At 33.9% G+C, this 13006-nt stretch overlaps 1 protein-coding gene across 2 annotated transcripts; it reads right to left on the bottom strand.

Moving 5' to 3' along the window:
- Positions 1-8878: 8878 nt before the first annotated feature.
- Positions 8879-13006, bottom strand: LOC140803992 (transcription initiation factor IIB). Of its 2 annotated transcripts, none has more exons than XM_073159845.1 (7): positions 12571-13006; positions 10665-10689; positions 9835-9964; positions 9620-9750; positions 9472-9555; positions 9324-9400; positions 8879-9218 (listed from the first exon to the last, which is right to left on the bottom strand). In XM_073159845.1, exons 1-6 carry the CDS (start codon positions 12921-12923, stop codon positions 9341-9343), a joined length of 783 nt encoding a protein of 260 aa, XP_073015946.1. In that variant the 5' UTR covers positions 12924-13006; the 3' UTR covers positions 8879-9218; positions 9324-9340. The 2 variants fall into 2 exon arrangements, with proteins under 2 accessions (XP_073015946.1, XP_073015945.1); XM_073159844.1 differs by having other exon boundaries at positions 8881-9218; positions 9467-9555.

Genomic DNA, 13006 nt, shown 5'->3' with positions numbered 1-13006 from the left:
CTTTTTCATAAACTGCATTCTTATTGCGTAGTACATTTAAAATGTTGTACCCTGTCATTTCATAACTGGAATGCTTTTGATGACTTAAATATCTTGCTGAATACTATTTTGACGTATTATATGTTGTCCAGGAGACCGCTGCAGTTTTTTTCTTTTATGTATTGTAAGTATGGATGTATCAGTTGTGTTTTGGTTTGCTTCACCACAAATTTTGTGTGTTAATAAAGAAAGCTGCTTTTCTCGTTTTGATACATCTCAGCCTTAGGTTGCTGGTTTTGTTGCATCCAAGTTCTGTTCGCTTGGTTATCATCTGATGATACGTTTTCATGTTTCTTCATTTCACGTCGTATAATAAGATATTTAACAAGAACAATTTTTTGACTAAAAGAATCGTATATATTATGCGCTTTTTTAAAGTTATCCAAAAAGACAAAACTGACTGATAAATAACATTAATACGATGAATACGAAATCCAAAAGAGAAGAGCATGTGTTCAATTAACCAACACACTTTGTAAGGTTTAAAATGTGATAACGTAATTTAACTGTTTATAAATCTAGTGAAAATGAAAAATGACTAATTAGATATGATGTATATGTTTGCATGTTTAAAATATGTTTTTCTATTAAAATGCATAAAACTGTGTTTAAAGGTTATTCGAGACACGATCGAAGAACGAAGACCGGAAACCATATAAAAGAAAATATTTTTATTAAATGATTATTCTTAATTATTTAATATATGGTATATTTTAAATGATATTTTCAAAAATGAAAACTTTTTAGGTGTTTTGACGTGTCGAGTCGTATTTTAAACCGTATTCGATTTTTGACGAAAATAGAGATTTTTTGGAGGCTTCTAGTCAGTAATCGTTTATGTTGATTATGTTTGTTGGAGGGCTTGTTGAGTTATTTTGATTATTTGAGTTTTTTGTGAAGAATCAAATCAAAGAATCAAAATTAATTTTAAATTTTAATTGGAATGGAAGGTAATAAATCATTTTAAAAGAAATATATAAATAATAATTTAATTTTATCACAAGTATTTCATAATTATAAATATTGTTAGTTGGCATACTAAATGTTATTGATTTTTCATTATTCACAAATATAAATATAAATTTGCTTAAATATTAATGTAAAAGCATTTGAATTTCCAAAAATCATTAAAACTGAGAAATCCTATTAGATTTGATTATGTTTCAAATATATTTAGAGATGTCATTTTTAAAAAAAAAAAATTGTTGACCAGATTTTTTTTAAAAATCAAATATCCTTTTTTAAATCAACTAATCATGATTAGTTGAAATTAATTTTCAAATAAATTACTAATCAAATTTTCTATGTTTTGATTTTTCAGACATACTAAATAAATGAAATTTACGCTAATTTCTCTCATAAAAAAAAGTCACATTATATATTTAAGTTGAATAAAATTTTATGAAATAAGAAAATTGAGTTTGATTTTGAGAGCTCAGCCATTCCATTCCATTCTATTCCATTCAAATGATTCCTGCTTCTCAGGCAGATGTTTCCTCTGCTTTCTTGTAGGAGCTTGTTGAGCAGCGGAGTTCCCCCTTCTCTGAAATCAATGTGATTTTGCAGGATTCCGAAGGGGAATATGCCAAGGGAACTTTCCTTGGTACTGAATACACGTGCAATCGGAACGCCAAGATTCCAGTCTTTGTCGCTTTCTGCACTGATTTTCGATCATTTGACTAAATTTCAGAATTTTGGAAATATATAGTAATTGTTGTGAAAAAGTAAAAATTTATGGTAAAAAGTAAAAATCTCAAACTCTCAAAATTTACCAAACTACACACTTTATAATATTTTTCTCTCTACTCAATTGTGATTTTCTTCACAAATGAGAGATCTATTTATAGGAAATCTTTACACATAATCCAAAAATAAAATACATCATTACCTACATCATCACACACTAATTTTCAATATTCAACACCTATTTTTCAACATTCAACATTCACATTTTCAACACAAATATTTTTCACATTTTAAATAATATTTCAACACTCCCCCTTGTGATGATGATCATGATACAATGATGTCTTCATTACGTGTTTTGTACTGCCTCGTTAAAAACCTTACTTGGAAAAACCCATTGGGATAAAAACCATAGTAAGGGAAAAAGAGTGCAGTCACGTAAACTCCCCCTGATGTTGACATGAACAATTCTTCACAAATTTCGTAGATTGCGCATCCCAATATTATATATGTGCTTTCTGAATATTGACGTAGGAAGTGCCTTGATTGAATGTGACGAACATCAATACATTTATTCTTCTCAAGCTCCTTGATGAATGCGAAGAACTTAGGAGGAATATGTTTAGTTCTGTCGCTTTTTATGTATCCTTCTTTCATTTGAGCAACACATGCAGCATTATCTTCATATAGTATCACAGGTTTCTCATCGAATGATAATCCGCATGAGATTTGGATATGTTGGGTCATTGATTTTAACCACACACATTCACGACTTGCTTCATGTAGTGCAATAATCTCAGCATGATTTGATGAAGTAGTTACGAGCGTTTGTTTCTGTGAACGCCAAGAAATTGCAGTGCCTCCACGAGTAAATACATATCCAGTTTGGGAACGTGCCTTGTGTGGATCAGATAAGTATCCAGCATCAGCATAACCAATCATACTTGAATTAGCATCTTTTGAATACAAAAGTCCCAAGTCTGTCGTTCCTCGTAGATAACGGAATATATGTTTAATTCCGTTCCAGTGTCTCTTTGTTGGATATGTGCTAAATCTTGCCAACAGATTTACGGCAAAAGATATATCAGGCCTTGTACAATTTGTAAGGTACATAAGGGCACCGATGGCACTTAGATATGGTACTTCTGGACCAAGAATATCTTCATCATCTTCACTATGGACGGAATGGATCCTTTTCTATGTTTAATGATCTAACAACCATTGGAGTACTTAAAGGATTTGCTTTATCCATATTAAAACGTTTAAGGATCTTTTCTGTATAATTTGTCTGGTGAACAAACATTCCACATTCTTTTTGTTCAATTTGTAAACCCAGACAATACTTGGTTTTTCCAAGATCCTTCATTTCAAATTCTTCCTTCAAGTATGACACAACTTCTTGAATTTCCTTATTCGTTCCAATGATGTTTAAATCATCAACATATACAGCAATAATTACGCATCCGGATGTTGTTTTCTTAATGAAAACACAAGGGCATATTGAATTATTTACATATCCCTTTTTCATCAAGTGATCACTTAGTCGATTATACCACATTCGACCTGATTGCTTTAACCCATATAATGATCTTTGTAATTTCACAGAATAACATTCCCTGGGTTTTGAACTTTGTGCTTCAGGCATCTTAAATCCTTCAGGGATTTTCATATATATATTACTATCAAGTGATCCATATAAGTAAGCTGTAACAACATCCATAAGACGCATTTCTAAATTTTCAGATACCGCCAAGCTAATCAAATACCGAAACGTAATTGCATCCATCACGGGAGAATACGTTTCTTCATAATCAATTCCAGGCCTTTGAGAAAAACCTTGTGCAACAAGTCGAGCTTTATATCTTACTATTTCATTTTTCTCATTTCGCTTTCGAATAAAAACCCATTTGTATCCAACAGGTTTTACACCTTCAGGTGTAAGGACTATAGGTCCAAAAACATTACGTTTATTTAGCGAATCCAATTCAACCTGGATAGCATCTTTCCATTTTACCCAATCCTGTCGATTTTTACATTCACCAAAAGATTTTGGTTCATGATCTTCATTATCATTTATGATGTCGATTGCCACATTATAAGAAAATATATCATCAATTTCTTCTATATCTTTTCGGTTCCATATTTTTCCAGTATTAATGTAATTGATAGATATTTCACGATTCTCGTCAGTTTGTGGTTCTGACAGAACATTTTCATCATCATGTGTTTCTTCAGGAACATCATTATCTATTTTGTGATCATCATGTGTTTCTTCAGGAACATCATTCTCTATTTTGTGATCATCGTGTTTCTCTATGAATTTTCTTTTTCGAGGATTTTTATCCTTGGAACCGACCGGCCTTCCACGCTTCAGGCGTTTAATGACATCATGAGTATTTTCAATTTGTTTCTTTGGAATTTCAATTCGAGCAGGGGCATTTGCAGCATGTATATATGATTTAGTTACCCCTTTTGTGTCTGCAAATGCATCTGGTATTTGATTTGCTATTCTTTGCAAGTGTACAATTTGTTGTACATCATTTTCACATTGTTTTGTTCTTGGATCCATATGTAACAATGATGATACATACCACGTAATTTCCTTTTCGGTATGTTTCTGTTCTCCCCCTAACATTGGGAAGATTTCCTCATTAAAATGACAATCAGCAAAACGTGCTGTGAACACGTCGCCTGTCTGAGGTTCAAGATATCGAATGATTGATGGACTATCATAACCGATATAAATTCCAACCTTTCTCTGAGGTCCCATTTTCTTTCGTTGTGGTGGTGCAATAGGCACATACACCATACATCCAAAAATTCTCAGATGAGAAATGTCTGGTTCTTTACCAAATGCAAGCTGTAATGGGGAGTATTTATGATATGCACTTGGTCTGATACGAATTAATGCAGCAGCATGTAAAATTGCATGTCCCCATATAGAAATAGGGAGCTTTGATTTCATAATCATTGGTCTAGCAATCATTTGCAGACGTTTAATCAATGATTCAGCCAATCCATTCTGTGTATGTACATGAGCAACAGGATGCTCAACAATGATTCCCATAGACATACAATAATCATTGAAAGTCTGGGAAGTAAATTCACCAGCATTATCAAGTCTAATTTTCTTGATTGTATAATCGGGAAATTGATTCCTCAATTTTATTATTTGAGCAAGTAATCTTGCAAATGCAACATTTCGAGTTGACAATAAACATACATGTGACCATCTGCTGGAGGCATCAATCAATACCATAAAGTATCTGAATGGTCCACATGGTGGATGGATTGGTCCACAAATATCACCCTGAATACGTTCAAGAAACATTGGTGATTCAGTTTGGATTTTGGTTGGTGATGGTCTTATAATAAGTTTTCCGAGAGAACATGATTTACATTGAAACTTATTATTCTGAAAGATCTCCTGGTCTTTCAATGGATGACCATGTGTATTTTCTATAATTCTTCGCATCATTGTTGAACCAGGATGTCCTAATCGATCATGCCAATTGATCAGTATTGAAGAATTATCAACTACCATGTTTGATTCAATTGGACTTATATATGTATAATGCAATCCAGTAGGTAGCATTGGTAGTTTTTCAACTACATATTTCTTTCCTGATTTATATGTGGTAAGACACATATATTTCTCATTCCCTTCATTCATTGTTTGAGTATCATACCCATGGGAATATATATCATTAAAACTCAACAAATTTCTTTTCGATTGTGGTGAATATAAAGCATCATTGATCAAAAATTTTGTACCATTAGGTAACAAAAATTGTGCTTTACCACAACCTTTAATCAAGTCTACAGGACCTGATATTGTATTCACCATTGTTTTTGTTGGTTTTAGTTCCAAGAAATATCTTTTATCTCGGAGGATAGTGTGCGTTGTACCACTATCAGGTATGCAAACTTCATCTTTGTTCATAGTATTTTCCATATTTGAACTTCAAAAAAATATGCAATGAAATAAAATTACTGACAATACATTTATAAAAATACAATACAATACATATGCTAAAATATAACACACGATAAAATATTATCATACAATTACATGAAAAATAAAATGTTTTACATATTTATTCCACCCGCAAATTGATCATTGTCTGAGAAATCAATCAGAAAATCTCCAGCATCAAAATGAGTTGAATTACTCAAAGGTTCACTGTTTTCAGCGAAGTTGGTCTCCTTTTCTTTCCCCTTTATTGATTCTTTATAAAGTTTGCAAAGGTGCTCAGGGGCTCGACAAATACGGGACCAATGTCCTGGAGTACCACATCTGAAACAAGAACTTTCAAATCTTTTTGAGTGATTTTCATTTACACTCATGTTCTCTTGATGCCTTTTCGGTGGATGATTTGGGACGTTCCTTTGAGATGAGTTATTGAAGTAACTATCTCGATTATTTTCAAAACCACGGCCGCGTCCACGACCACGACTATTTCCACGTCCCCGACCACGTCCACGACCACGACCACGACCTCGATTTCGTCCTCGACCAAAATCTTGTCTATAACTTTGATTTTGGTTGCCAGATTTAAATTCATTTTTGCTTACGACATTTGCTTCAGGAAATGCCGTTGAACCAGTAGGTCGTGCCTGATGATTTCTCATTAATAGCTCGTTATTCTTTTCCGCCACAAGGAGACAGGCGATAAGTTCAGAATATCTCAAAAATCCACGCACTCTATATTGTTGTTGTAGAGTTATATTCGATGCGTGAAAAGTGGAAAATGTTTTCTCAAGCTTTTCCAATTCTGTAATCTCGTGCCCACAAAATTTCAACTGCGAGATTATTCTATACATCGCCGAGTTGTAATCGCTGACTTTTTTAAAGTCTTGGAATCTTAACGTATTCCATTCATCCCTAGCGATCGGAAGTATAACTTCCCTTATATGTTCGAATCTTTCTTTTAATCCCTTCCATAAAGCCATGAGATCTTTTTCAGTCATATATTCACATTTTAATCCATCGTCGAGATGTCGACGCAAAAATATCATGGCTCTTGCCTTTTCTTGTGATGTGCATATGCCATTTTCTTTTATGGTCTCATTTAGACCTAATGACTCAAGATGCATTTCTACATCGAGAGTCCATGGCATATAATTTTTCCCAGTAATGTCAAGAGCGATGAATTCGAGCTTTGTCAAGTTTGCCATGGTGGTACTAAAAATCACGATGCATTTTATTAGTTAATGAATATTGCAATACAAAGTAATGGATAAACAACAAGTACAAGTATTCGTAAAAATAAAGAAAACACACGAGGAGGATATTCTCCGATAAATACAAGACTCGTGAGTATGATAACTAAAATAATTAAAAATAACCTTGCGAAAGCCATCTTCTTTTTTCTCCGAAAATTTGATGAAGAATAATTTTTAGAGAAGAAGAGAAAGTTGGGGTGATTGAATGAGTTTGAGAGATCATATTTATAGGGCAAAAACTAGCCGTTTTGTTACCGTTTATGACTGTTGGTGAATAAAAGAATAAATGTATGTATTTGTATAATTTTATGGTAATAATATGATGTATATAATATTAGACATGTTTAAATAATTATGTATATCATATCATAATATTATAATGAGTGTCATAATTTATTTTGTTTAAAAACCTTATAGGCTTTTATACTTGTCGTATCCCTTGTCGGGAGTGTGGGATGTCGTCTTAACATCCTCCCAGGATTTATAACAAGTTTATGAAAAATTTATTTTTATTATTTCTAATAATAACATTATATTGTATATTAAATAAATACACAATAAACAAATAACAGTAAAATAAATATAATTACTTTTGTTACCTTTTTCTTCTGTTTGGAGCTTGGAAAAATATGTAGGACTTTTAGAGCTTCGTGCTGATAACGTGTTGTGAAAAAGTAAAAATTTATGGTAAAAAGTAAAAATCTCAAACTCTCAAAATTTACCAAACTACACACTTTATAATATTTTTCTCTCTACTCAATTGTGATTTTCTTCACAAATGAGAGATCTATTTATAGGAAATCTTTACACATAATCCAAAAATAAAATACATCATTACCTACATCATCACACACTAATTTTCAATATTCAACACCTATTTTTCAACATTCAACATTCACATTTTCAACACAAATATTTTTCACATTTTAAATAATATTTCAACAGTAATTATAGTTAATTTTCTAAGGTTTGAACCGATATTACTTAAAATATACAAAAATAGTATAATATGATATGGCTCCAATATATAAAATATGGATCTTATTGAATTTTAGGAATTCATTTAATTTCTGGACTATCAACTGAGCTCTAACTGTAAGTTATATGATACGTATATTACTGCATTTCTTTTATTAAAGTTATTTTGGCATTTGACTTGAAATTTACTGTAAAATTTCTTAAACTAATGATTTTTCTGTATATTATTGGTTCTTGAATGATTACTAATCGATTACTTTTTGAGTGAATGAATGAACGACTCGAGTCCTGGATAACGGTATATGTATCGGATTGTTAGTCCACTAGATAACGCGACTTTGGCTTGAAAACTGAGTCCAATGAACAAGAGGATTTAACCCGTGTATATAGTTTATCTGAACAACGTGATTTCATTATGAAAATGTGAGTTCACTTTGACTCACAAATAATCAATTGTATGAATGATATTTGAGTATGTGAGGAAAACTGTTACACCAAATGTTGGTGAAGCCAGCTCTTTAGCCCATGATATTCACTTCGTGGTCCTAAACAGTCACTGCATATCATTTGATTAGATATTTTCATAACAATATATTATTATTTCTACATGTCATCTCATGTTGAAATACTGCTATGATATATTGCAGTTTGACTTGTATAAATATATATAACCTTGGTTTATTCCCTTACTAAGTACATGTTTTCAATTGTCCACGAGCAAGAGGATTCCATATAAGATGGATTTGGAACATTGAGAATGAATGATGGTAAACTTATTATTTACATGCAAGTACATGTTTTCAATTGTCCACGAGCAAGAGGATTCCACATAAGATGGATATGTAACGTTAGGACATGAAATATATAAAACCTTTAACATGGAATGATACTTTGTTTTAATTCTGGTTCGGTTCATGAATGATAGTCTAAACATATATGTATATTGAAAATTAAATGAGACCGTAATTAAAAATGAGTTTGAACTATCAAAAATAGATTATTTCTTATACTTACAAATAGTTTAATTAGATTGTAGTGAGAATTTAATTTCCACAAGATTTGAGCAATGGGTCGGGGGTGGGGAAAACTGGAAGAAAACAAAACTTAAACGGGACCTGTCCAATCCTACTGCAAAATCTGCACATCTAAAATCAATCATGGGTTGCAGAGTTGTCGAAAATCTTCTTCCTTAGCAAACCAACTGGGTACAATCCTCGCTGCGTATGAATAGAGATCCTTGTATGAATTCCGAATCGTGCCTTCAGCAACTCCAGTGGCAAGTGAAATATCTGTCAAGTGTTCGGATTTCAGAAAATTTACGCATAAATTTCAAAAACCAAAACCGGGCTATTGTCGTTGCATGTGAGCGACCAAAAAAAAAAAAAAAAAACCACCTTTGAGAAGTTTCTTGTCATCTGAAAGCTGGGTTATTATGTATATTACTGCAGCTGCGATGGATATGGGGCTTCTCCTGCAAGCATGTGTTTTGTGAGAAAAGCCCCTAGGTCAGGCGTCTGAGAAAAGTAAGTGATTCTACCTTACATCCAGCTCTTCCGATTTTTGTACGGCTTCTTGAGCCGCTTTCACAGCTTGATTAGTCATGCCCAGATGGGAACAAAATCGTCTCTGCAATCATGTTCATACATTAAACTACAGTACGTGTGTGAGCGAGGTGTTAGAAATAACTCACCAAAAAATCGCCAGCGTGAATTGTTCCCATCTCCATAGACTGCCCCATTTCTACCTCTAGCTGTTTCACAATGAACTCTTTTGCTCGCCCAATCTCCTTCTTGGTGGCCCCATTGGCAACAGAGCAAATTTCTATTTGAAACCACATGTTCAGCAAGATCATGACGAAATCACATATCAAAAACAAGAAATACTTCCACGTAGGTCAAACCAAACCTTTGACGGTCCGTGGCTTATCCTCTTGTCGACAAGCAATGTAAAGGCAAGCAGCTAAAATAGCATCTTGATTTCGCCCACGAAGAGGCTTTTGATCTTCTACCTTTTTATATATCTCATTTGCTCGATCCTTGAAATCAACATCACATTAACAGAGGTTCAACGGCTTCTCCAAACTAATTAAGATATCCTACAAATCCCCAACTACTAAAAATACAAAACCAAATGAACTAATTGAAATCTTTTGACTTCATTTTACAAAGTGTCATAATTTTCAGAAGTTAAAACCTACATGTAAGGCAAAAAAAAGCAATTTCAACATTTCCAAGGAAAATTCACAAACCAAAAGTAGTCTATGCCGACAAAATCGATATGCCCTCTTTAAAAACATAAAGTAAAGACCTTTACATGTAGGCAGAGAGTGTGAGACTATTTTTTACAAAAAAATGGACACCAAACTTTCTAAATGACCACAGAATCCATGCGTTGATAGACGTGTTGTTAGAGTTTGAACCATAAAATATGGCATGAGCGGAACAAGCTTATAAACAGTACATTTTTTAGTAAACCAAAGGGCCCACGTTGGAATTGTCATCAACATCGCATAATTCTCGGGACGAGATACATATATCAAACACGTGATTGATTCCTACCCTGTTCTCAACTTACCTCAAACAAATATAATATAAGAAAGTCTAGAAGGAATGGTTGACCATATTTCATTGTCAATATACCTGAATAGATAAGTTTCACATAAGGAGGTACGCAAAATAAACCAAGATCTAATGACAACTTATGAATGGCAGACAGAAATGGTAAAAGACCAATACCTTTATGGTAGCAACAAGACCCAGCCTGGAGGATAAATATAAATAACATCAGTTTAATTTCCAACCACATGGAGCAATACAAAATATAGAAATTGAAGAAGAAAATAAAAACTTGTAATCGTGTTCCATAGAAAATCATGATAACTTATTGAGTGAGCAAGGCACCGTATTGACAAACTAGTGCAAGGTTAATCAAGCCTTACCTCGAACACATCACAATGCAATATAAACGAGAAAACACTACTTTGAACTATCTACACACCAAAAGGAACCACAACACTGTCACCAATCTCTTACCACCTAAGCTACACACAAACCCCGCAAACACATGTTAGCATGTCGGATAAATCGAGCAGATGGCACCTTGTGGAAGCCATTCAGCACCTCAAAACCAATGTGGAAGACACCATATTTATAAACTAGCGCAAGTTAAATTCAAGCATTTCATGTCTCTCCATATTAATAGATATTTCAGAATGCATTTATGACTTTTAAAAAAAAAATTATTAAATGAGAGAAGCAAATAGAGATTTATAAAAAGAGTGGGTCTCATGTGAGACCGTCTCACGGATCTTAATCTGTGAGACGGATTAACCCTACCCATATTCACAATAAAAAGTAATATTGTTAGCATAAAAAGTAATACTTTTTCATAGATGACCCAAATAAGAAATCCGTCTCACAAATACGACCCGTGAGACCGTCTCACACAAGTTTTTGCCTTATAAAAATATAGAACAAACAAAATTTAATAAATTATTAGCCTAAGATTAACAAGATATGAAATGTATCGACGTACGAATGTTTTGCGCCACCTCTCTCTATTCTAAACAGGGCTACTACAGAATGCTACTTCAGCATCTAACCTACAAAAAAAAAAATCAAGTCAAAATTTGGAAAAAACTGTCCAAAACCGTGAGCCAACTCAGTGGGCCCGACAAGGTCAGTCATCGATAACTAAAATAATTCAATATTCGACCTATAATCTTTTTTTTTTTTTTTTGATTTCCCATTCTAAGGGAGGGGGGGTCTCGATTAGGGATGTAGTCGAGTCGAGTCGAGTCGAGTCGAGCCGAGCTCTTGAATGTTTGAGCTTGGTTAGTTTATAATCGAGCCGAGCTCAAGTTTTATTTAACGAATATATGCATGGCTCACGAGCTTATTCAAACCTTTATCGAGCTTTAATAAATATGAATTATACATTTAAATTTTCATTAAATTAATTAAAAAGTAAATTATATATTTAAAGAAAAATATATTATTCTTGTTAAAATTTGTAAATTTATTATAATAAATAAATTTAATAGATTTTTCTATATATTTCATAAATAATATACAAAATCAATAAATCAAATATCAAAATTATTATTTTTTCATCTAAAAGATTACTCATGAACTTACCAACGAACATGTTCACGAGCTAACGAGCCGAATACTGTAAAACTTGAGCTTGGTTTGTTTATCTTAACGAGCCTCATTAAACGAGCTCAAACGAACTTTTGTCGAATCGAACTTCGAATAGCTCACAAACGGTTTGTTCGTTTACATCCCTAGTCTCGATCTTGAGATCTATTCCAAGGGGGAAGGTGAGCTTACCAACTGGCAAACAGCCCAAGCTCTAAAACCGTAAAGAACATAGATTCAACGAAATTTGGAATAAAAATGCATAATTAAAGTGGAAAGAATAAACGAGCACGTCAAGCCTGCAAATGCCAACCATCAATCGAGCAAAATTTCCAGATGCACTCCGAAGTTGAACAAATTAACGATTCGAATTTCAAAAAACACCGGACAAACCACACAATTCCGTACACCACCCGCCAAAATTCTCAAAACTTCAACAACCAAGTTCCACAAGCAACACAATTCACAAAAGAACCTAAGAAAAAACGAAGAAATCACAAACCTGTCAGCCATTATAGCAATGGTTTTGAACGCCTGGATGAGCGACCTATCCGGGTTCGATCCACGGTTCTGCCACCGACTCACAGAAGAAGACAAGTATTCCCCCGCTGATCCGTTGGGCTTGGAGATCACGGTGGACAACCCACCATCCGTCAGCAACGGGTTTGTCGGGCCTCCCACCCTAACCGGGTCGTTGTCCCCGCTCTCATTAGCAAAAGTACGCCATTCAAAAGTCTCGTCGATGGAATGCGCCTCCAACACCAGCCCACACTCGGAACACACCGTATCCCCCGCAGAGTGATCGAACACCACCTCGGTCGCTCTCTTGCAGTCCGGGCAGTACGCATCCGCCATGATACCACGCCTCAGTCTCTCGTCTGTCGCCAATTTTGGGTTGGCTGTCCGTTTTCTGCAGATGAGAAAATATGGAAAACTAA

The sequence above is a fragment of the Primulina eburnea genome, chromosome 10 (assembly GCF_022965805.1).
Source record: "Primulina eburnea isolate SZY01 chromosome 10, ASM2296580v1, whole genome shotgun sequence".
NCBI lineage: Eukaryota > Viridiplantae > Streptophyta > Magnoliopsida > Lamiales > Gesneriaceae > Primulina > Primulina eburnea.
This window is presented reverse-complemented; position numbering and strand designations above follow the sequence as displayed.